Source organism: Lissotriton vulgaris, chromosome 6, assembly GCF_964263255.1.
Source record: "Lissotriton vulgaris chromosome 6, aLisVul1.2, whole genome shotgun sequence".
NCBI classification, from domain to species: Eukaryota; Metazoa; Chordata; class Amphibia; order Caudata; family Salamandridae; genus Lissotriton; species Lissotriton vulgaris.
Window position 1 is genome coordinate 1,925,224,932 of NC_141694.1, and position 26,390 is coordinate 1,925,251,321.

Below are 26,390 nucleotides of genomic sequence, written 5' to 3' on the forward strand. Positions count from 1 at the left end.
ATTCCGGACTCAGCAATCCATCTTGCAGACATTGCAACATACATTCTGCTCATCATGTCTCTAGCTGTCTGTTTAGCAATTTCATCAGCATAAGCATTCCCACGCCCAACATCATCCGTGATTGCTTTATGAGCACTGCACTTCACAATCGCAACTTCAGTCGGCAAGGTTAAAGATTCCAACAAGTCGTTAACTAGCTGACCATGTTGAATCTTAGTCCCATGGGACGTAATGAAACCTCTTTCTCTCCACAACCGGCCAAAACTATGGGCCACGCCAAATGCGTACTGACTATCTGTGAACACATTCACTCTCTTTCCCTCAGCTAAAACACATGCTCTCGTTAGAGCTATTAACTCTGCAGCCTGGGCAGAATTCTGACTCACTCTTGCAGTTTCCACAATCGTCTTCAAAGTCGTCACCGCGTAAGCAGCAGTCACATCACCATTCTCCAATTTAAAACATGACCCGTCCACATATAGCGTACCATCCGGATCGGGTAACGGAGTATCTTTAAGGTCAATTCGTCCTTTTGTCTCTTCCTCCGTTTTAAAATAGCAGTCATGTGGCTCAGAATCACTCGACTCTTGATCAGTCGGCAACAGTGTTGCTGGGTTCAATACATTACATCTTTTGATCTGAATATGACTTGCTAGTAGTGTCAGTTCGTAACCAGATAATCTCGCACTAGTAAGGTGTTGTGTCTTTGTTCGGTTCATGAGTGTATCCACTGCATGAGGAACCATGACCACTAGCATGTTGTTCATCACCAAACCAGCAGATTGTCGAATGGAAGCCGCAGCTGCCGCTGTAGCTCTCAAACAACTAGGTAACGCTCTGGCTACCGGATCCAATGTTGATGAGAAATACGCACAGGGGCGTTGTTTATCACCAAACTTCTGTGTCAGAACACTCAACGCGCAACCTTCTCTCTCGTGAACGTAGAGCGTGAATGGTTTACTGTAATCAGGTGTACCCAATACAGGAGCTGAACACAAGGCTTTTCGTAATTCAGTGAAACTTTCTTGACATTCATCAGACCATGGCACCGGACTCGGAACATTTTTCCCAGTCAAAGCTACCAATGGTTTCGCTAAAAGAGAAAAATTTGGAATCCACTGCCTACAGTAGGAGGTAATACCTAAAAAGGCACGTACTTCTCTCTGTGTGCGTGGAACACTCATTTGCGTAATTGCTTTTATTCTCTCTGGGGTCAACTTCCTTCCCTCCTTTGACAAGAGATGACCTAGGTAGGTCACTTCTTGGCAGCAGTATTGCATTTTGGAAGGTGATACTTTGTGATTCAAATCAGACAAATGATGTAACAACGATACTGTAGCTGCTTTGCAAGTTTCCTTGTCATCGGCAGCCACTAAAAGATCATCTACGTACTGTACTAGGGCAGAGCCTGGAGGAAGGACAAAAGAATCTAGCTGACTTTTTAATGCTTGACTGTAAATAGATGGACTCTCACAGTAGCCTTGTGGAGCGCGTTTAAATCTGAAGCTTCGACCTCCTAGACAGAAGCCAAAAATATCCCTGCTTTCCTCGGCTATCGGAATGCTGAAAAAGGCATTCTTCAAGTCGATGACTGAGAACCAATTGGCTGTAGCAGGAATCAATGTTAACAATGCAGTAATGTCTGGAACCACAGGAAACTGTGGAACCACAATTTTATTAACTTCTCTAAGATCTATGACAAACCTATATACTGGAGGTTTCGTAGGATCAGTTCGTTTCAGAATTGGCAATACAGGACTATTACAAACATTTCCTCGAGTTTCTTCAACCACACCTTTCTTAATCAAATCTTGCACAATCAATAACAGTGCACGTTCTCCTTCGCTAGATATTTTATATTGAGGAATTCTTGGAAATTTTACATTTGCTTTCAAAGTTACTACATACGGTGGTATTTCCAAAAGGCCTACATCATTAGGACCAGTCGCCCAAAGAGAATCAGGGAGTGAACGTAGCTCTGGTGGGAGTGCATCCATTGACAAGTACATCGGAGAAGTGAGTCTTTTACCCAAAGTAAGCTGTACTCCTTCCGGAGAACAGTACAATGTCGCATATAGTCGTTTTAACAAATCTAAACCAAGCAGATTTTCATTACAACCTGTCGTCAAAATCAAGGGTGCTTTCAATTGGCATGGTCCAACAGAAATAGACAAAGGACCAGATATCGGGTTGTAAACAGGGGCGCCTGAAAAACCTACGGAAACATTTGTTGAGCCAGACAAAGGTGCGCCAGGGAGTTTCGCATGAATTATAGAACTTTTTGCGGCACCAGTATCCAACAGAAACGGTTCGACTACACCTGATGTTGCTACTGCGACATAAGGCCCACTCTGATCCACTGGAACTGATACTACTCCCTCTCTCTGTCCATGGCTGTCCTAGTACCCATTTTGCTGGAATCCCTCATCAACTTCACAATAATCCTCAACAAGATATTGCTGAGATCTATTTTGTTGAGCTGACTGTACGTTTCGTTGATCAAAGTGATTAGAGGGACGATCATTCGTTTGCGGAGGCATAGCACCTCGCCCTCGACCTCTAGTATTCTGCGCATAACCACCACGACCTCTCTGAGCTGCTGCTGCATTATTTTGCGCTAGAATCGGACATTCATTCTTGTAGTGACCCTCTTTCTTACAGTACGCACACTGATTCCACTGATATTGAGGCCTGGTTGAACTATAATCTGTCCTTTGATACGAATTCTGTTGCATATTAGTCTGGTTCGTGCGAGGCGGATACGCCTGCTGTAAAAGAACTTTAGTCTTTAAATCTTTCGTTTTCTTCTCTGATTTTTCCTTTTCCTCTTTATCCCTATTTTCGTAGTATTGCGCAGTCGCAAGTATTTGCGCAGTTGTGGAAACAGCCCACACACTCTCTGAATCCTTCAATTTATTGCATAACTCAGGTAACAAATTATGCACAAATTTATCGACAAACAATCTCTGTCCTCCTTCAGTGCTCATATCCTGACCACTATGATCTACAAAAGTCTCTTCGAACCTCGTGAAGAAGTCGGAGACACTTTCGTCTTTCTTCTGCTTGCATGCGGATAATTTATCCCAATTAACACGCAACGCAGGCATCAGAGTCTTCATTAAATCAATTATTCTACCTGGAAGATTAGCAATTAGTGGTTCGGGTTTTGCACCACCCGTTTGCTGACCATCTGCTGCAGTGATAGCTGCCCAATCACCACCTAAAGCTGCTTGATGATCCTCTCTACGAATTTTAGCCCACACTGGTTGTGGAACTACATTGCCAAATAGCATGTCAATGTCTGCCAAATTCATTATACAAGCTTCAACTGTCTGTGTCAATTCCTTGTAATATCCAGCCGGATTCTTACGCGGATCTGGTAAGGCCTGTTTCACTGCTAGTACTTCTGCTCGCTTCCATGGAATGTGTATCCACACTCGTTGGAACTGTGCTGGAGCAGCTGCAATACCCGCAACCGCATCAGCTTGCACGGCTTCGCGCCAAATTGGAGGAACCTCCCTCATAGGATATTGGCGACTTAGCTTCAATTTACCTTTCTCTAATTCTCTCGGCGAACGAAGAGATGGATCATTCCTAAAACTCAAAATAAGTTCCATCGCTTCTTTTATATTATCACCTACTATCATTCCTGCAGCAAACTCTTTTTGCACCCTAATTAAATCCTCCAAGTCTGATTCGACATCATCTTCCTCTATTTCCTCACGTAGCAACGAGCACATCTCATCAAAGACGTACCGTTGCGTTGGTTCCTTCCACTGCATAAACGTATCTAGTACATCTCTCGTATTATACCTTCTAACTTTCGTAATCCATCTGAGAGCCGTGGAATCTAAAACTCCCCGTTCTTCAGTACTTGGTAGCTGACTACGTCTCTGAACTGAATCAGAAGTAGGAGTCTTAATTAAGGATTTATATAAAGGAGACAGCATATTAACAACAGAATCAGTGAGTTTTCGACGAACAGAAAGTGGAGTTAGCACACTCGCAGATGTAGAGAAAGCAGTAGAGGTAAGAACAGATTGCGAAGCGGTAGGAGTATCGACAAAAATAGCTTGTGGAACATTAGGTGTAAGCGAGACAGATACAGGTATAGAAGACGGCAATCCAGGAAGAGGAGGAGCCGTAGGAACATTCACATTAACCACAGGAGGTACAGGAACTAGATTCTGAGGAACAAAAACACCAGGTTGTCCAGCAACCGGCAATTGAACATTCGGTAGAAGTTGGGCCGCAGCACCTTGTGCGTACGGTGGAGGTGAACGTAACAGATAAGACAACAGAGGATCGTTTTCGGGATCCTCCAGTACCTTAGCCGTTTTCGATGGCAAGGCAGGGTAGCACTTGTCAATCGCTAAATTATGCTCTCTAATGGCCACCTCATTAGCTTTTTCGCACTCATTATCTTGCAACTGTTTAGTTGCTTGCTCTAGAGTTAACTCCTCTTGCTCTTTTTGTTCTTTCTTCAACCTTTTCATTTCTCTCTGTTTAGATTCTTTTCGCCAATAACGGAAAGAATCAAACATTGCCGGCCGGGCTTTCTTCTTAAACAGTTTCGCTTCTAAATTATCAAGGATCTCGGGTTCAAAACTACCATGTAGTGGCCAACTAAGGACACCATCCTTCTTACAATAACGAACCCACACCTCGTTATAGGATATAGGACCCACTCCAAATTTGCAATATAGGTCATAAAGGGGAGTCCCAATCGGAGGAACCAAACATGAATCCTCCAATCGTGAGTCACAGTTGCAACTAAAACAAGACAACATTTTCCGACTTACCATTTTTAGTCTGGAACACAAAACAAACAAAACACGAAACAAATATGTGCACTCGAACCAAGAACTTAGGCCTACCAAACCAAACTAATGTATCGATACCCAAACTGAACCAAATAGATTATCGTAACCAGAACAACTAGTGATAATCTTACGAAACCAAACCAAACCAAGAACCGATCAAGGATTTTTAACAATCCTCACAAAGTAACCAGCTAGCTATCACTAAATACTTAACTGAGGCACTGAAGACGTCACCAAGGAGAAACCCGTCACGTTTCGCTGTACTAAGGCTGCACCTCGGGTCCAAGACAGGGCGACGGTCAAGGCAACGGCCCACTGCAGCCGTCCTGAACGGGAATCCTCGTGGAAGAGAACTTCAGGGCCACTTTTGCGATATGCCGGGATCGATGAAGTGGGGCGCCTCCCTCAGGAATCTTCACACGAAGCTTCTCGAACTCTTCAGGCTTTTGGACCGGTACCGAATGACGTCGCCCCACGTGGGCGCCAATTGGAGTTCTGGACTTTTTGGTTCCGTCCAGAGGTGTCAGGGAACAACACCCAAAGACCCCGGAGTTCCACCTGCCTTGGTGCGCAAATGAACAGAAACACGGTCTCGAAGGTGGCGTCAAAGACCAAAGGTTTATTACTGCAGGGACACAGAAATCACAGAATCTACACACGGGCAGAATCTAGGAGACTGTTCGATTTGTACATTGAGGGTTGCTCCTTTTATACCAAAAATTGTGCTTCAGGCAAATATTTCACATGTCAGTACATTCCCAAACCTTTGTGTCTTAAACAATAAATATTTGGCGTTACACAGGAACTGTCGATAATATCTGCTGCCAAACATCACGAAGAGGGGTTCCCACTAGTCCATCACAATCCCTTGTCAATATTGCATTCAAGAGCCGGACCGCCTCATCGTAAAGTTCGTTACCTCCCCCTAATAAAGGCCCAGAAGGAAAGGAGCAGAGCCAGGTGCAGAAGATAGGAAAGCGGGATAAGAGATGTTTGTGGGTTGTAAATGGGCAAGGCTACCGGCTTCGGCCGCCTAATCATGATCAGGACAATGGACAGGAAAACCAGTTCAGGTGGGCTGGCCTCGGGCAGAGGAGGCAACCTTTGTCGAGTCATGCAGCTTCAGCGTGATCTGGTTTAAGGTGTACGTGTCATGTAAGAGGTGAATCTCCGGCTAAGGCTACGTGTCCTTAATCAAAGTGGAGTGATCAAAGGCTATTGCATATGTGAGGGCAAGGAAACACAAAATGGCGGCCATGATCTAAGATGGATGCCATGGGTAGAGCAGAAATGTGTTCATAACAAGAGTGCTCTTGCTCGTATCGTAGCGAAAACACCAGGATATGCTAAATGGATCATTTGCGGTTCGCTGATACTAATATTATGTATTTCCGACAAACTTGAAAACACGGGTTCAAATCGTCACGGAACCTCAAACTTGTTCTTCCTACTTGGTATTGTTATAAATTGGTGAGGCTCTCCTTCTTGAGTTGTTTTGTCATTTATTGATCATTGTGTTTATTTTCAGATATCTTGCACTCCCTAGGTTATAATGAGGGATCAGAATCCTGAGGAAGGCCAGTGACCCCTGTGGGCGTTAATAGATGCCTGAAACATGTCAGTACAGGCAGATGGGGAAATAGAAATGTAACTCCTCCTATATACCCATTCTTAAACTTTTAATCCTGTCAAGGAGAGCCAAAAATAAATAAAGATTTAGGCACTGGCTTAGACAGTTTTACATAAAATTCTTTTTACAATATGAATCCCTCATAAGAAAAATATTTTGTTTTTTCTTTGAATTTATATTAAAAAAATATGCGCTCTGCCCTGAGGGTTGGTCTGCACCAGGGAGTGACGACGACCCTATGATGAGGCATGTCACTGCATAGTGGGTGAGGGCAATCATAAACATTTCTTGTGTTTTCCAGAACAGATTTTCTCAACAGATTCTTTCATACATTCCATTACTTCTCCTTTCCCCCTTTTTTGGCTTTTTATATTTCCTAGCTCTGGTACTTAGGATTACGGTTTTGTCCTTCTCGTGGAGAGAGGTTGATAGCTTATTTGGGCGAACGAGTCCCTCCCCTTTTGTGTGTGTATATATATGTGCAGTGATACTCACCAGTGTAGTCTGCAGGAATATGATGCATCGTATTGGTGCACGTTACACATGATGGTGTTTGTTACACAGCATGGTAAGCGTACAGTGATACTCACTAGTATCATATTGGTGGGGCTACACAGAAAGGCAGACGTGCTGTGATACTCACCCGTATCCACGTCATGAATATTATACACAGTGCTGGTGTACGTGGTGTGCTGAAGGATGAAGTTCACCAGCTCCAGGTGTGGGGTAGAAATGGTCATCTCCTTTTCACCCCTCCCCTGCACCACTTCTGCTGAGACATCGGCTAGAGTATTGAAGGCTCCCAGGGCAGCAGTCAAGGTCACCTGAAGGAGAAGCGGTCCCTGTTATGACATGTAGATTATTTCAAGATAACACCTCTCCTCCACACTCGCATCACGGTACACCTTAAAGTAACGCTATAGTAAGATGTTGAAATGAGCTAAAAACTGACTCAAATACATCAAATTGATATTAGCCAGTTATAGTTCAGCAACCTAACTGCATGTAACTAGCACTCCCAGAATGCACTGCTTATGACCGCACATGTTACACCATATATGACGTCTTAAGTACATCATTGATGACATCACAGAGTGTGAGAGTTTGCTATACACTTATCACAAAAAAAGGTATTGAGTAAGATTCATCTACAGCCGGTGATGCCTTACATACAACAATCAATCTCCATTAGGGCTCTAATGAAATAGGGGCACAGGTTCAAGATATTGAGTATTTCGGGTGTACGCTGTGGGATCACAATCCCTTAAAATTATCCTGAACTGGGGAGTTCACGGGCTGCGATAGCGACATGGCACCTTCTGGTGGAGAATCTCGAGGAAAGTCAGGTCCACTCGGGCACTGGTGATCACGTTAACCAACACTGAAGTTACATCATCTGATATCATGATTGAATGGGATGCCCTCAAGGCAGTCATAAAGGGCCCCACTGTAAGACAGCATTTGGGGTTAAGCACACATTAATTAAAGACCTCCAATTGAAAGAAGATGACATAAAAGGGTTGGAAAACAGACACACACAAGATCACACTATTGCACCACAATTGACACTTGCACACACAATGAGGAAATGAAACTACAATGAGCACATTACCTACCAGCACACTCAAGGGCATAAAGCCGGTAAGATGGTGGCAAGGCTCCTGAGGTCAAATGACCCCATAACCCCAATTTGGGCCATACGTACCAAACAGGATGTGATCATTACCGCCCAATCTGATGCCAATGCAACTTTTAAAAGATACTATGAGTGTCTGTAAGACGCTGCAGAACCACCGGAGGCTCTGGATACCTGTTTATCTGCCGTCCTGGTGCCCTCCATTAACACCGTACAGCGCAAAGAGCTACACACCCCTTACCACTCGAAGAGATACAGAGGGCACTTAAGCAAATACCACGAGGTGAAGCTCCCAGACAGATGGGGTCGCCATTGAGTTATCGCCTCAGCTATGACAAATGTACAAAGCTGCAAGGGAGCAGGGGTCCTTTCCAGAATCCATGCGTGAGGATTACTGGTCGTCCTCCGTAAATGTGACAGAGACCTACTGAGGTTTGGCTGCTATCACTCTTGAATCTTGACTGTGAAGGGTTCAGGAAGGTGCTGGTGAAATGCCTGCTACAGATGTGCAAACTACTGTGACTCAAGATCAATATGGCTTCATCCGGGTAGATACACTCAAAATGTGATATTAGTCCTAGGATTTTAGTGCTTCTTGGTGGAAATCACACACATAAGTTAGTTTAGGTCACAATATGAAATGGTGCTGAAAGGTGTAACATTAGCTGCTTAGATACAGCAGCTGTGTAGGGGCTACTTTGATGCTATATAAACAAGCTACAGACTCGTGATGGCAGGGGAAGCTCTTTTAAGGATATGGAGATAGGGACATCGCTTATGTTGATATTATAGATTATACACCCGCCCACAGTGTGTCGCTAATGACAAACTTCCTTAATGAATATTCATGGGGAAAATAACAAGTATATAATAATAAAAAATCGAATAAGGAAGGACATGTTTGGGTTTGTTGATTATATTATATTCAACATGTTTATTCGCAGACAAAGTGGCTTACAATACGCTTATGACTTACAGATACTCGATTGGAAGAATAAAAGAGAATTAGTTGAATTGAATTGGACAGTGTGGGTACGTCGCAGGATTTGGAACCCCAATGTGGGTTGGAATTATCACCACATTTCAAGTAGGTTTTGATATCTGAACTTGATGTGGTTTTCCCTACAAACAGGATTGTTTATAGTGCCCAAAAGTACTGGTATTAAAGTACATTGTGGTTTGTTTTTGTTGTGTTTTCTACAGGGATCACGGATTTGGAACATTGGGTATTTATTAAAATAAACGATTTGTATATGGCACATTCACCATGTCACGTCACTCGCACGAACCCAGAATAACTTTTATACTATTGCATGTCTCACAACTTAGCACTACTTTACTTTATTTTGTTGCACAAGCACACGCTTTATACACATCATGACCGGCATTTAAGAGTGCACCTGGGGTACTAAGGTTGCAATGTTTTTTAATATCCGGACAGCTCTATATATTGGTTTTTAGAATATCTCCCCATCTTTTCGGGTTATAGATCCTCTATCTTATGGAGTTTCCACATGTACAGAGGTTGACCTTAAAAACTCACCACAAATGGTAATACCTTGTGCTGAACCCCTTTCTTATTGATTGCGTTCTGGAAATATGCTAATTGTAATGACTGTATGAAATTATAGCGCATTGAATACATAGGCATTTTGTATGTTTACATTTATACAGCCTTGAGAAACTTACGGGAATGAGACCCCCCCCAAAAAGCGACGAAACACGTGTTGGCTGTGGCTGTTTTTTTGACTACCAGAAAGACAAGAACGAGAAAATAAAACAACGAATTACTGGATGGAATTACTGATTACTTACTTGTTTTGATTACGATACATTTAATTGTGGTTTAACCATAATAGGGAAACCTTTTGTGTAAATTCAATGTGTGTTGGGGAGTAAAGCAATTTGTATATTGGGTTAATCCGGGGTAGGAACACCTTCTACACAGACTGTGATTGTTTATGGATTGGGTCAGGCGGAGTGGCCTCACTTGAAATAGAAAAGGCATTTGGCACTCTGGGGTTTTGTACTAATTGGTGGTTCTCCGGAAAATGGAGGGTAGGTCCTTCAGATCTAAAATGGATATTATTTCTGTACTCACAACTGTTTGCGAGAGGATGGTGTATGTACAGGCCAGGGCCCATCTGTTTCTGTCTGATCCTGGAGCTATCCTTTGGCCATGCCTGGCTGTAATGAACTTCAGAGGACACATAACAATGATTCCTGGATGTAGGGAGTCTCACGTTAGAGGAGAACCAGTTTAATGACAAAATGTGTTTCCCAATCCTATGAAATCATAAGACTTGGGCTCTGGTAACTGTTTCTTTCACGCTACGCTCACTCATTAGCCGGCACTCACATGTGCCACCCAGCAGATTGAACCAAAGGTGCCCCCGCCATGGAGGGTCTCCTAACACACAGCTGCTACGGACAGGGAGCAGGGGTTTATAGACTGCCCTACTAAATGGAAAGCCTGAAGCAGTGATGGCGGTTGAACTGAACCATGAACTGACTTCTAAAGACTGGGGCCAATGCTTGCGTAACATCAAAAGACCTATCCAGATATTCAGTCACTTACACCACACACCCTGAGATGGGTCGGGTACACGTCCACTGGAGGAACATCTAACTGCCCGGGTGCACACAGGCAGAAACGCCAGTGCCCTGCAGTGCACAAGCTGCTGGTTTGTGTGAGTGAAAGACAGCTCCACGGAGGCCCCTCCTCTGTCTGCTGGGTTTGATGCAGCATTAAAAAAAAAACTGCACTTGTAACTTCATTGATTTACTATTGGTACTCGCACCACGGAGCATGGCCATGTTCTGGTAAGCAGCCTTCCCACCAAGAGTAGGGGACATTTGTGTGAGGTGCTTGAGTGGGCGCCTGCTCACATGGACATGGGATCCCACCTCATACTTCTGGGGAATATGGGAACAAGGTTTGCACTCTGGGACTGAAAACCTAGAACCAATCAAGGCAAAACACGACCAAAAGCCACCCAGAGATGATGCGAGATTTGCACACTTGCTTAGCTGCCTAGAAACACTCGAGGCAACACCTGATGACTGACCACCCAGAGACGGTGCAAGGTTTGCACTCTTGCATAGCTACCTAGAAACACTTGAGGCAACACCTGATGACTGACCACCCAGAGACGGTGCAAGGTTTGCACTCTTGCATAGCTACCTAGAAACACTTGAGGCAACACCTGATGAAAGACCACCCAGAGACGGTGCAAGGTGGCCTCAGTGCTGGGCTGACCCCTGAACTGTTATAAAGGATTTGCGACTCTTCAAAGGAAGATAGGCAATTGGCACATTACATTCTGACCGTGGCCCTACGTAGCTCACTGGCTTAGAAAGAAGCCATGGGAAGTTTGGGGGTGGCGTTGCAGTACTCCTCACTGTTTCATCCCAAGGGAAATTTGATCATGGAGAGGAACAACTGGGACTTAAAGCAATCCTTAACAGCTAGGGTAATAGGCTTTGGTGGCAGTTGGGTCAATCACCTAAAAAGGGGTCCAGAGAGCACTTGACAACATGCCAAGAAAATCCCTGGGGGGGGCGTCCTTCATATCCTGTTCGGGATAAAAATGTGGGTACCAGACCTTGATTGTGGCAGCACAGTGGCGGATTTGACATCAATGATCGTTTGACTGTTTTACAGGACCTCTGGGCATTACAAAGCAATGTCCAAATAAAAGGCACTGCCACTGCAGAAGTGATAGCTGTCCAGAACATTGGGTACCCAGTCAGAGAAAAGATAGTTGACAAAAAAGAATTTGGGCCACATTACAGAGCGTCTGTACCTGTCCTGACTGTCAAAAGAACAAGAACAGTATACTGTTTCCGCCTCTTGAGGGCTGCAAAGAAAAGAGATTTGTCTCAATTGATCTGATCAAACCACACTATGTGGCCAGTAGTCAACAGTAGGCCTTGTGGGCTCCTGGGTAGCCATCAATCCCCTTTTGCTACCATACAGAAAGTTCAGATGGAAATATTAATAACTTTTGAAGATGCCATTCCGTGAAGTGACGGAGTTACTAACAATGGAATGGAACTTGTACCTGTTGAAACTGTGTAACATAAACCTACAAATGGCACATTGATCTCAATTTGGCCTAATACCGACATCTATGTGAATATGTCTCCAAAGGAGACATCTGCCAATTCAACAAAACCTGCTGAGCTACCAAAGAGAGATCAGACTGCGTCTGGCTACTACCTTGATTTTAAAGATTTCTCATTGGACCCAAGTGAACCCGAGTTACCGCCACCACCTGTTCCCCACAAAAAAAGGATTCATGGTTTCTACCTTTGGCTGATAAAGACTTACTTTGTTGTTCCCTGGCTACAGATCAGGATTGTACTCGGTGTACTATTCAACATACAACATGTGAACTTGGTCCTGAAACTGCATGCATCATCACACCATGAACAGAGGGACTTGTCCTTTGTGAACATTACAGCAGTTCCAGTCCCTGAAGGAATTGTTTGGGACAAAGTTTCCTATGATGTGTATGGTTCTACTGAACTTTTAAGAATACCTCATATGTTCAAAATTTCTCTTATTGATATAATCAGTTCTAGTACTCTCTCTGTTGATTGGGAAATTGAAACTGTGCATACTATTACTGTCTGATTTAAAACAATCCACTGCATTTTCAAATGATGAATTGTAAGATGATACATCTGATTCTGGTGATATTTTCTGTTACCAACACTATGGTCACCATTGTTTGCTCAAAGACAGTATCCCACATAATTTTCCCCTTACCATCAACACCACCGAAAGGTAGTTCAGAAACATTTGCACAGAGGTTTGCTTATTATTCTGGGTTTAACACTTCAGACCCGGGCTCTTATTAGGCTTGAACCTATATCTGCAAAGCAGAATGCGCTCACTAGCACTAAGCTGATATATTCTGCTTCCTTTATTTCACAACTGTCTTTACCGGGTTTTGACATTTGGAGGGACACTTTAGACATGAAATCTGTCTGATGGTATAAAGATTGGCAGGTTAATGGAATTGAGGCCCTATTTAGAGCATGCCTCATAACACGTGAAATTAGTTAGCGAATATCAAAGATTTGAACACACCTCTGATTCCTTTACTTACACAATATGAGGGTTGGTAAAAATATACACTACACAGTGAGCATACATTAGATGCCAGGGGTTAGAAATGGTATCTCTGGCTGGCCAAGGCTCGCGCCAAAGTCAGTCAGAGACCACCACTCTAAGTCTGGGCATGGGAGTTACACGTCAAGATAACCCCTGCTCACCCCCTTGGTAACGTGACACGAGCAGTAAGGCTAAACTCGGAGGCTATGTAAGTTAAGCGTTTGCGCGCGCACCCAGCAACAACACCCAAGGCCCACCACAAAGGAAACTCCACACAAGGTTATATATAAAAATAGCCTTTGTATTGTACCAAATACATTAGATAAAAACACACACTTTACAATGTGCCAACAGGCACGGGCAGAATTTACAGGGGATATATGTACAGGACAGGGCCACATGGACCACTGTCAGGAATAGGCACTTTTAGAACTAGAATACTTGTTGGGAATAGCACTTGGTAGAATTAGCACTTGTAGGAATAGTAATTAGAACGTAGAACATAAAATCACTGTAGCACAAAATAGAAAATAGAGCACACAACCAGTAATCACTGGTAACAGGTAAGTACCACCTACGCAACCCTAACCACCTTAGGAGAATATTACGCAGGGAACCTCACCGTACATTTAGGGGTACCAGCATGAACACATTACACATGATGCATCACAACATTCAGAAGTGTAGGGAAGAAAACACATGATGCATAAACATACATTCAGCGGTGTAGGAAAAAGCACATGACGCATAAAAACACATTCAGAGGTGCAGCACAGAACAATTCGCAGACATTACATAAGCCACAACCTGTGACTTGTCCGCAGGCCAACTGGCCTCTCTGGGGCTAGTACCCCCTGTGTCCCAATGTCAGGGGGCCTAAACGGAGCAGCTGCCCACTAAGTGCTGGACAGCTGTGGAGATGATGGGGCCAACACGGTGGAGCCTCGCAGGCTCTGGCCAAGAACACTCATGTCCCGTGAGCCTCGCTGGGCTCGAGAACAACTGTGGGGAAAAGCGGGAGCCTCGTGGGCTCTGAGCAAAGGCTGGCTCACTGGGGGGAGCGGCCCACTGCCAACCGGGGCCGCTCTACCCTCGCAAATGCCCCCGGAATGTAGGAACCTCCCAGGGCTTGAATAGGCTTGGGCCCGTTGTTGGAGTCCCCCCTCTGGGGACTCGAGATAGAAACAAATACCCTCTGAGTCGGTGGAGCCTCGATGGGCTCGAAAGAAATGCCCCCGCTTTGGAAGAGCCTCGTGGGTTCTGAAAATGAAACAATGCCTACTGTTGGAGCGCCCCGCTCCCAAGTGAGGCCGCTCGAGTAGGGGTACCGGGGGTGCGTGATCTCGCACCTTCTCCCACAGTTGGGGCTCACTCACCGGCTATGCGTCAGGGATCTCCTCTGGTCGCCCGGTCTCACCGTGGCGGCTATTGTGCGGCAACGCGGGACTCTCTCTCACCACACGGGGGGCCCGTTTGTCACCGCAGTCCTTCTACGTTGGTTTTGTGGCGTGGCGTGGGCTCTCCCTCGCTCTCGGGAGCCCCAGGAACAGACGGCTGCTCCTTCCTCTCTTGGTTTCCACGTTGTCACGTGGGCGCTGGCTTCCCTTGGGCAAACGGAAGTCCCACCTCGCCTCAGGCAATTCTCGTCCTGACTTCCGGTTTCGGTGCTTTCCGGCACACGGGCCGCGGCAGTGAATGAGGGGAGACACCCGAGGGGTAGGCTCCCTCTAAATTAATAATAAAGCGAGGTGGGCACTCGCTTGGGGGGCACAAAACGGTACCAGGTCCCTGGCGGGGTGGGCACCCGCTAGGGATCTTAAAAATCGGCAAAATAAGCGGAGTGGGCTCCCGTGCCGAAAATAAGCAAAGGGGGATCCCCACGCCGGGGAATCCCTCAGGAACCGGATCGCCGCACCAGCGGCGCAATGCGATACTTTGAGGGGGAGTCCAGCACTCCCCAGGCGCTGGCAGGGCACAAAGTTCCAGAGAACAGCAAAAAGTCCTTCAGGAGGTGGGGGGGCAGGGCTGGGCCCAGGTGCCAGCTCACAGGGTCCTCCTAGGCAGGGAGGCAATCCCCAGTGGCGGTCCTCCTGGCGCCCAGCAGCAGCAGCAGGCCCCTCTCCAGAAAGGATCCGAGCAGAGAACACTTTGCAAGGGACACAGCCCCTTTTTATACATTAAATCCCTTTGTCTAAAGGTGCAGGCAAGGGGTGAACCAGATACAACTGGTTCCTGAGCACTTTGTTTTGGCTCAGCCCCTCTGCCTATTCACAGGTTAGGCTAGGGTCCTTAGACGCAACACAGGGTGCGGAGCCAGCATTGTGTGGGGAAAGCCCAGCCCTATTCAGGTCGCAGGTGCACCCCTCCCTCACATCAGCATGCTAATCTCTCCACTCACCACCGGGGCAGACCCATCCAGACTCCTGGAGCCAGGCTCACCAGCCAGCTCCAGCCAATCACACGCCAGCACCCTTACTGCACACGCACACCAATGTCTAGAAGTGGCACTTCCACACTAGACACAATCACGCCGCATACATCATTACGCAGCATTTAATCACACGAGCTCGCACATACCAAACTCGCACCTGCACTCCCCACGCATCAGGAACAAACATGGACACATACATTTCCCCATGCATTCCTATGGGAGGGCAGGCCAACCTCACTACACACACTCAGAGTGCGCACGCACTTTCCACTGGGACACAGTGAAAGTGTGCAGAAGTAAAAAATCACTAGCACTGGGTCACGACACAAAGCAACAAGTTTAGGGGTGAACCTGTGTTGGAACCGGCCTCGTGGCGTGGTCCCGCTTCCCCCGCCTGGGAGGCCCTGGCCAACATGGCCCCTGTCCTTCGGGCTGAAGAGACCCTCTCCAACCCTGCATGAGGGCCGCCACCATGGGCGACCCCCGCTCTCCCCCCATCAGGACATGACGACTCCGACTCGCCCACACTACGGGCCCGATACCTATATTGGGCCACCCTCACAGGCCTCGACTCCATCTTGGACCTCCCTCATCCAGGCCTCGTGGCCTTGGCCCGACCCCGGCCGCGGCCCCAACGCAGCCCCGACATCGAGGCACCAAGATCCGCCCAGGTGGTAAATCAGCCACTTGGCACCTCACGGAGGATGAGAGTTTCGAGGGGCCTTCAGCCGCCCCCGGACGCCGAGTTTCGATCGCCCTCCTGCCTCCCTGGGCGCTGGCTCCACCACCCTGCTGAGTGTCTGGTCGCTCCCATCCCGGCCCCTCTGGCCCCCAGGTGCGAGGGTCCGGACATCAAAGGACTTCAGACCTATATCTGGGGCAGCCCTGCAATGAATCGGCAGTTGTGTCCGGGAGTCGAGAGACACCGAGAAGAACTTATTTGATACCTGCTGACGCTGCCGCGGTCCAACCTCGCTGATACCATCTTTGGAGCCCTGCTGGCGCTGCCGCGGCCCATCCTCGCTGAAACCATCTTTGGAGCCCTGCTGGCGCTGCCGCGGCCCATCCTCGCTGAAACCATCTTCGGAGACCTGCTGGCGCTGCCGCGGTCCAACCTCGCTGATACCATCTTTGGAGCCCTGCTGGCGCTGCCGCGGCCCATCCTCGCTGAAACCATCTTTGGAGACCTGCTGGCGCTGCCGCGGTCCAACCTCGCTGAAACCATCTTTGGAGACCTGCTGGCACTGCCGTGGCCCAACCTCGCTGAAAGCATCTTTGGAGCCCTGCTGGCGCTGCCGCGGCCCAACCTCGCTGAGAACATCTCCTAAGCCCTGCTGGCGCTGCCGCGGCCCGACTCTAAGTAAACCCCCCCGGCTCGAGGATTGAGAGCTGAGCGCAGGGTATCCCCGTACCCGACTGGTACCAAGACTGTCCCGCTACCCTATTCCCCCAGCTACCAAAGACTTTGAGGATCCCTCGATCCCCTTGTATTGTATTGCTAAGATAACCTGCCTAGTTTACTGATAAAGACTTTGAGAACCTATCCTTGTGTGGTGTCCATCTGTACGATCCTAAGAGAGGAACCTCACTCGGAGGCCTCTCGACCGCGCTCGGACAGTTGTCAGAGGAGGGGTGAGACTTGGGGTGGTCTGGCAGGGAGCCCCTGCCCTCCCCCCTAAGGTCGCCTTTCTAACAACCTGCCAGAAGGGCCAAGTCCAACACCATGCTACACAATGGTTCTTACAATTCATCAGACCCCAATTGGAAGGGATGGTTGGTTTGGCCTATCGACACAAATAGGAGTCAGTCAAGATTCAGGGGTATCACTGAAGGGTTTAGTATCCATAGGTGTGAGCAGCGCTATGTACAAACGGAACACTCAGGGGTGGTGACTTCTTACAGTGTTGGGAAGTTATGGCTATAGTGGCTATAGACCTCGACACTGTCCCAAGTAAAATCAACACTTATCCCTTCTCTTAGAGGACAAGGATTTTGAAGCCACTTCAAAAGCGCTTCTTGTATGCTATTTACAATGAGCTATGGAAAATCTCACAACCAGAGGCTGCTAAGAGACTATGTGAAATAGATGTGGTTGAGAATGGTATGACCACATTATCATCCAGAATTTATTCACTGGGCAAAATTGTGTCTTACGCAATAGATATAATGGAACAGGATGTATCTATTCTACAGCATGGACAATCGCGGTCTATATTTAAGCCGGACGCTGCAATCATCGCATTCTGGCCATGTGTCCTGGTGTTACATCAACAGACGACTCTGTTCTCTGTATACAATCTAACAGAAAGACAGATGGTTATGGCATGCAGAGATGCAAAATATACCATGTTGCACATTGAAAAATTGTACCAATTACCTTTCACCTTCCACAGAATGGTGAATTTATGGCTATTTTACACTTCCAGTCACGACATTCCAGTTTCAATACTGTCTCAAATACCATTGGGTAGGCAGATATGAAGAGCTAGGAGAAGGATACATACTCGAGTACTGGGATTTACCGTACAGATTGAGATACAGGAATGGTGACACTTTCTCAGCGGTTCAAACTGTGAAAGTGCTTTAAGTGGGTCCTTAGGGTCCTTGGGTCCTTAGTTCTCTTCACGGGCCTGTAATGCTTCGGTTGCAAGCTTGTCCTGTTACCTGAAGAGTTCTCCAGCTGCCGTGATTTAGCTGCTCTCGAATAGGAGCTATTTGATGCTAAATGATTAGGGCTGCTATGGGATGGTACCGGGCATCGCATATCTGGTCACAGTAAGTTTCAGGTTTATTTATTCTATGCAAGTATTGTTTCCACTGGCCCACACAGTTAGTGTAGTTGGTATCCTTGTTTTAGTTTTCCTGCTTCTCAATCGACGTCCCAGTTCACCGGGAGATGGAAAGAGCCCTGCTGGTGCAAAATTGTCATGAAGGCATGGGGCTCCATCTTGGCACACCTCGGCTTTGAAAGCTAAGTGAGCATTGGCTCCTATCTTTCAGACCAGCCTGGTTTGACTGCATCTTGCCTGTGTTACGCTGCCTATTCTGCGGATCCGTAAGCATGTTGGATCTGTATCTGACACTTTTACTGGTTGCGCCACCAGACAAAAACATACTACTGGACCCCTTACAGGCACACGTGTATTGATGTCCTCAGCATATTCCCATGATGATTAGGGCATTCTTAGTGCCTCCAAAGGATGCTTCAGCTCCTGGCAGAACAGACAATGGCTCTCCAACAGACTCCCAGGTGTTGAGCGCTTCCTCAGAGGCTCCTGTTGTGGGAAAAGGAGAAGATCACTTTCGCTCCACTGACCTCATACAAGAGGTGTTAAAGGGACCGTCGTATGCGAATGTGAGCGGCAGTGATGGTGGGTGTTCCACACAGGACAGAACGATTTGGCTCTCCATGTGATGGGAACAATTCAGGATTTTCCAAAACAAGCCAAATAAGAATGAGAAACATTGTTTTTTTCTTCTGCTCTCACTGGGGCACCACGGCTTTCAATGTGCTCAGTCAGTCTAATCCTATATTGATTCTTTAAAGGGCTTTTAGAGTTTTTAAGTTTAATAGCATCATAATTCTGGTTTTTACATATAACATGTTTTTAGATGTTTTAGACACTAGTTTTATGACAATCTTTTTTATTCTTTTAGAAGGCTTATTTTTGCATTAGGTGATCTTGTCAACCTTCAGATGAGGATTGGGTGTTATGTTTCCCAACCTAGGCCTAAGTAGCAGAGCAACCTTTTACCTACATTTGTCCTACCTTGCTCTGCCAAACGGTTCTAGCATTGACCTATTACCCATTTATGTGCTGAATAAATGTTGATCGGGTTCCTTGAAAGTAGCCTCATTTATTATGCATGAGGATTCTTAGCATCATATCTTAATCCCCTGCACACAACGTACATAACAGGATTAACATACTCTGTACAAAAGTCATCGCTGTCTTCATCCTAGGGGAGAGGGCTACATTGCATAGTTACAATTATCGATTTAGGCTCATCTATAAAATAGTACTCACAACATATTGACTGTGGTAGAACCCCATAGGCTAATTTTTTAGTATAAAAGAACCGCACCTTCACTGGGTAACTAGAGGAGACACTTCTATGCAGACACTGACGCAGAGATCCCTGCACGCTGAGGCTTCAACATGCAGCGGTCTGACATCCCATGCGTGGTGTCCAATTCATGACCAAGACGGGGCCCTTCATTCTTTCCCATCAGGTGATGGGGTTGGCTGTTCCTAGGGGATTCTCGGCTTCACACTCACATACATGCCAGGTACACTTAGGTAGGGTCCGCATCATAGGAGGACACAAAGATTACTGTTTTTATATATGACCGCATATATTCATTGCTTTAGCACCATGGTAGAAATGTATCTACTGTTCTCTCTTTCGGTGCTTGCAATCTCCTATGTTTGCTTCTGCCTACTGATTGTTGCAGCAAATATGTTTTATACTAGAAGGACGCTGGTTCAATAAATGTTCATTGAAAAATGTCCCCAACATTTATTCTGTGTATCTCTCTGTGACTAAGTGAGCACGATTGGCTGAGCGAAAAGTATTGTACTGTTTCCACGATTCCTTTAGGGTCAAGGGTTGCCACGTTCGATGGTTGTCAGAAACTATTCGCTCCTTGGTAAGGTTTGGGGGATTATAGTGGCACTGTGAGCTGGCTGGTCTATAGGCCAACATATCCTGCGTGGGTGTCCAGAATCAGTTTAGACACCGAGCCCTTAGTTTATGATATCCAACAAATGCGCAGATCCTATATATATATTTTTTACAAACTACATGACAAGCCTTGCTCTCCTTGTGCTTGACCGATGCTCTCTGCATGCGTCCTATAGTCCCCTCCTGCTTGCCCTCTGTGGTCTGCCCCTGCCCTTGTGCTCCAAGGCAGGCACTAGTGAGTGGCATTGTGGGCAGCTACCCAGGGACAATGGCCTTTTCAGCATGATGGGACCCCTCCAGTATACCACCTTTTAAAAAAAGGCACAATATTCTGAGTTCCAGGTGGGTAGCCCCCTCTTGCAGTCACGATTCAGCGTGTGAAGCCCAAGGAGGGAGCCCCCCACTCCTGAGCCCTGCAGTCATGGGCTAAAAAGGCAAAATGACCCCCTCCATCTCTGTCAGCAGCCACAGACTGGTGACTGGGCGGGATTTCTGGCCAGTATTCCAGTTCCATTGCATAGATTTCAAAAGCCCTTATACAGACATTTTATGCAGAATATATTTATAATATATATCTTTCTCTGCTTTCCTTTGCTTGTACCTTTCTCTGCCTTATCGCCTCATCTGTATGGTAACAGCGGTTAGACAAATGCTTACGGGCCCTGAGGTGTGAAGTGAACCCTGTCTCTGCATGAATGAAAAGCAGGGCATCCTGCAGGGCTCACGAAAGAAAAGAAGGACCTCACATCACAGTGGCCACTTCTCACATCCAATGAAGGGAAAGAGGCGAGCAGAACCATGGAGAGAGAGCTTTATTTTACATTTCTGCTTTGTTTTTTCTTAGCTTGCATGTCCATCCAAAAGTAACACGAAGCGAGTTAAAACTGAAAATCTCAGGGATTATGACAGCATTATTTTAAAAGTCAAGCACCACCCCTGGTGCCCCACTGACCCTTCCGCTTGCTCTCCATGCCTAACTTTCCGCCCCTACCCACCTGTTCCATGCCCACTGTTCCTGCCACTGCCCGCTTCCTCCTCCCATTCATGGCCCAGTGTGCTGCCACCTCCCATCACGCTTGTACTCCATGGATAGCTTGTTGTCCCTGCCCCCTCACTCTGCCCTCTGTTGCCAAGTCCCTGTCCCTACCCCCTCACTTAAGCAAGGTGCCATATGTTATGCTGCCACTGCCCGTCTTGCCTGCCATGCTTGGTTAGCTTGCTGCCCCTGCCCTGCTCCCCCAGGCGCTTCATTATCTGTGTACGTGCCACCCTCCTGCCTTCTATGGTCCATTGAGCTGCTGCTGCCCCTCCTACCTGCCCTGCACAGACAGCCTGCTGCCCCTGTTTCCTTCACCCCATTTTCTGAGTTCAGCCTCCACCTCATCCGTACCTACTTTATGCATGATCGCGTCCCCTCCCTCTTGCCCACCATGCTCCACTGTACTGCCCCTCCTCCTCCCGCTGGCCCTGCATGGACGTTACACAGCCACTGCCCCTCCTCTGCATGCCCAGTGTGGTCAGCTTGTTGCCCCTGCCCCCCTCTTGGCCTCCATTGCCTGCGTCGGTGCCTCTCTCTCCAGACCTCCATGGTCTGTTATGTTGCCACTGCCTCTCCTGGGCCTGCCCGGTGTGGTCAGCTTGCTGGTCTTGCCTCCTTACCCCTGTCCCGTTGTCTCTGTGCTCCATCATCCTGCCCTCCATGGTCGGTTATGCTGCCATTGATGCTTGCACCTGCCCTGTATGACCAGCTTTCTGTCACTGTCCCTTCCCTCTTCTCCTCCATGATAGTGTGCTGCCACTTCCCGTCCACCTGTCCTGTGTGGTCTATTGTGCTGCCACTTCCCGTCCACCTGTCCTGTGTGGTCTATTGTGCTGCCACTGCCCGGCCACCTGTCCTGTGTGGTCTATTGTGCTGCCACTGCCCGTCCACCTGTCCTGTGTGGTCTATTGTGCTGCCACTGCCCGGCCACCTGTCCTGTGTGGTCTATTGTGCTGCCACTGCCCGTCCACCTGTCCTGTGTGGTCTATTGTGCTGCCACTGCCCGTCCACCTGTCCTGTGTGGTCTATTGTGCTGCCACTTCCCGTCCACCTCTCCTGTGTGGTCTATTGTGCTGCCACTGCCCGTCCACCTGTCCTGTGTGGTCTATTGTGCTGCCACTGCCCGGCCACCTGTCTCGTGTGGTCTATTGTGCTGCCACTTCCCGTCTACTTGTCCTGTGAGGTCTATTGTGCTGCCACTTCCCGGCCACCTGTCCTGTGTGGTCTATTGTGCTGCCACTGCCCGTCCACCTGTCCTGTGTGGTCTATTGTGCTGCCACTTCCCGTCCACCTGCCCTGTGTGGTCTATTGTGCTGCCACTGCCCGTCCACCTGTCCTGTGTGGTCTATTGTGCTGCCACTTCCCGTCCACCTGCCCTGTGTGGTCTGTTGTGCTGCCACTGCCCGACCACCTGTTCTGCCTGTGTGGTCTATTGTGCTGCCACTGCCCCGCCACCTGTCCTGTGTGGTCTATTGTGCTGCCACTGCCCGCCACCTGTCCTGTGTGGCCTATTGTGCTGCCACTGCCCGGCCACCTGTCCTGTGTGGTCTATTGTGCTGCCACTTCCCGTCCACCTGTCCTGTGTGGTCTATTGTGCTGCCACTGCCCGTCCACCTGTCCTGTGTGGTCTATTGTGCTGCCACTTCCCGTCCACCTGTCCTGTGTGGTCTATTGTGCTGCCACTTCCCGTCCACCTGTCCTGTGTGGTCTATTGTGCTGCCACTTCCCGTCCACCTGTCCTGTGTGGTCTATTGTGCTGCCACTGCCCGTCCAACTGTCCTGTGTGGTCCATTGTGCTGCCACTTCCCGTCCACCTGTCTTATGTGGTCTATTGTGCTGCCACTGCCCGACCACCTGTCCTGCCTGTGTGGTCTATTGTGCTGCCACTGCCCGGCTACCTGTCCTGTGTGGTCTATTGTGCTGCCACTGCCCGTCCACCTGTCCTGTGTGGTCTATTGTGCTGCCACTGCCCGCCACCTGTCCTGTGTGGCCTATTGTGCTGCCACTGCCCGGCCACCTGTCCTGTGTGGTCTATTGTGCTGCCACTTCCCGTCCACCTGTCCTGTGTGGTCTATTGTGCTGCCACTGCCCGTCCACCTGTCCTGTGTGGTCTATTGTGCTGCCACTTCCCGTCCACCTGTCCTGTGTAGTCTATTGTGCTGCCACTTCCCGTCCACCTGTCCTGTGTGGTCTATTGTGCTGCCACTGCCCGTCCACCTGTCCTGGGTGGTCTATTGTGCTGCCACTGCCCGGCCACGTGTCCTGTGTGGTCTATTGTGCTGCCACTTCCGGTCCACCTGTCCTGTGTGGTCTATTGTGCTGCCACTGCCTGACCACCTGTCCTGTGTGGTCTGTTGTGCTGCCACTTCCCGTCCACCTGTCCTGTGTGGTCTATTGTGCTGCCACTTCCCGGCCACGTGTCCTGTGTGGTCTATTGTGCTGCCACTTCCCGGCCACCTGTCCTGTGTGGTCCATTGTGCTGCCACTGCCTGGCCACCTGTCCTGTGGGGTCTGTTGTGCTGCCACTGCCCGGCCACCTGTCCTGTGCGGTGTTTTGTGCTGCCACTTCCCGGCCACGTGTCCTGTGTGGTCTATTGTGCTGCCACTTCCCGGCCACGTGTCCTGTGTGGTCTATTGTGCTGCCACTTCCCGGCCACGTGTCCTGTGTGGTCTATTGTGCTGCCACTTCCCAGCCACGTGTCCTGTGTGGTCTATTGTGCTGCCACTTCCCAGCCACGTTTCCTGTGTGGTCTATTGTGCTGCCACTTCCCAGCCACGTGTCCTGTGTGGTCTATTGTGCTGCCACTGCACGGCCACCTGTCCTGTGTGGTCTATTGTGCTGCCACTTCCGGGCCACGTGTCCTGTGTGGTCTATTGTGCTGCCACTTCCCGGCCACGTGTCCTGTGTGGTCTATTGTGCTGCCACTTCCCAGCCACGTTTCCTGTGTGGTCTATTGTGCTGCCACTGCACGGCCACCTGTCCTGTGTGGTCTATTGTGCTGCCACTTCCCGGCCACGTGTCCTGTGTGGTCTATTGTGCTGCCACTTCCGGGCCACGTGTCCTGTGTGGTCTATTGTGCTGCCACTTCCCGGCCACGTGTCCTGTGTGGTCTATTGTGCTGCCACTTCCCGGCCACCTGTCCTGTGTGGTCTATTGTGCTGCCACTTCCCAGCCACGTGTCCTGTGTGGTCTATTGTGCTGCCACTTCCCGGCCACCTGTCCTGTGTGGTCTATTGTGCTGCCACTTTCCGGCCACCTGTCCTGTGTGGTCTATTGTGCTGCCACTTCCCGGCCACCTGTCCTGTGTGGTCTATTGTGCTGCCACTTCCCGTCCATCTGTCCTGTGTGGTCTATTGTGCTGCCACTTCCCGGCCACCTGTCCTGTGTGGTCTATTGTGCTGCCACTTCCCGTCCATCTGTCCTGTGTGGTCTATTGTGCTGCCACTTCCCGGCCACCTGTCCTGTGTGGTCTATTGTGCTGCCACTGCACGGCCACCTGTCCTGTGTGGTCTATTGTGCTGCCACTTCCCGTCCATCTGTCCTGTGTGGTCTATTGTGCTGCCACTTCCCGGCCACCTGTCCTGTGTGGTCTATTGTGCTGCCACTGCCCGGCCACCTGTCCTGTGTGGTCTATTGTGCTGCTACTGCCCGGCCACCTGTCCTGTGTGGTCTATTGTGCTATCACTTCCCGTCCACCTGTCCTGTGTGGTCTATTGTGCTGCCACTTCCCGTCCACCTGTCCTGTGTGGTCTATTGTGCTGCCACTGCCCGTCCACCTGTCCTGTGTGGTCTATTGTGCTGCCACTTCCCGTCCACCTGTCCTGTGTAGTCTATTGTGCTGCCACTTCCCGTACACCTGTCCTGTGTGGTCTATTGTGCTGCCACTGCCCGACCACCTGTCCTGCCTGTGTGGTCTATTGTGCTGCCACTGCCCGGCTACCTGTCCTGTGTGGTCTATTGTGCTGCCACTGCCCGTCCACCTGTCCTGTGTGGCCTATTGTGCTGCCACTGCCCGTCCATCTGTCCTGTGTGGTCTATTGTGCTGCCACTTCCCGGCCACCTGTCCTGTGTGGTCTATTGTGCTGCCACTTCCCGTCCATCTGTCCTGTGTGGTCTATTGTGCTGCCACTTCCCGGCCACCTGTCCTGTGTGGTCTATTGTGCTGCCACTTCCCGGCCACGTGTCCTGTGTGGTCTATTGTGCTGCCACTTCCGGGCCACGTGTCCTGTGTGGTCTATTGTGCTGCCACTTCCCGGCCACGTGTCCTGTGTGGTCTATTGTGCTGCCACTTCCCGGCCACCTGTCCTGTGTGGTCTATTGTGCTGCCACTTCCCAGCCACGTGTCCTGTGTGGTCTATTGTGCTGCCACTTCCCGGCCACCTGTCCTGTGTGGTCTATTGTGCTGCCACTTTCCGGCCACCTGTCCTGTGTGGTCTATTGTGCTGCCACTTCCCGGCCACCTGTCCTGTGTGGTCTATTGTGCTGCCACTTCCCGTCCATCTGTCCTGTGTGGTCTATTGTGCTGCCACTTCCCGGCCACCTGTCCTGTGTGGTCTATTGTGCTGCCACTTCCCGTCCATCTGTCCTGTGTGGTCTATTGTGCTGCCACTTCCCGGCCACCTGTCCTGTGTGGTCTATTGTGCTGCCACTGCACGGCCACCTGTCCTGTGTGGTCTATTGTGCTGCCACTTCCCGTCCATCTGTCCTGTGTGGTCTATTGTGCTGCCACTTCCCGGCCACCTGTCCTGTGTGGTCTATTGTGCTGCCACTGCCCGGCCACCTGTCCTGTGTGGTCTATTGTGCTGCTACTGCCCGGCCACCTGTCCTGTGTGGTCTATTGTGCTATCACTTCCCGTCCACCTGTCCTGTGTGGTCTATTGTGCTGCCACTTCCCGTCCACCTGTCCTGTGTGGTCTATTGTGCTGCCACTGCCCGTCCACCTGTCCTGTGTGGTCTATTGTGCTGCCACTTCCCGTCCACCTGTCCTGTGTAGTCTATTGTGCTGCCACTTCCCGTACACCT

The 26,390-nt window shown here is 48.9% G+C and overlaps 1 protein-coding gene across 1 annotated transcript in view; it reads right to left on the reverse strand.

Annotated features, from left to right (window-relative positions):
• LOC147709941 (N-acetylneuraminylgalactosylglucosyl-glucoside beta-1,4-N- acetylgalactosaminyltransferase 2-like) overlaps positions 1 to 26,390 on the reverse strand; it is a 704,718-nt gene that overhangs the window by 157,808 nt on the left and 520,520 nt on the right. The window contains exon 6 of the mRNA XM_086925570.1: positions 7,097 to 7,277. Within this exon, the coding sequence (XP_086781696.1) occupies positions 7,097 to 7,277 (181 nt within the window). The remainder of the gene's footprint in view (positions 1 to 7,096; positions 7,278 to 26,390) is intronic.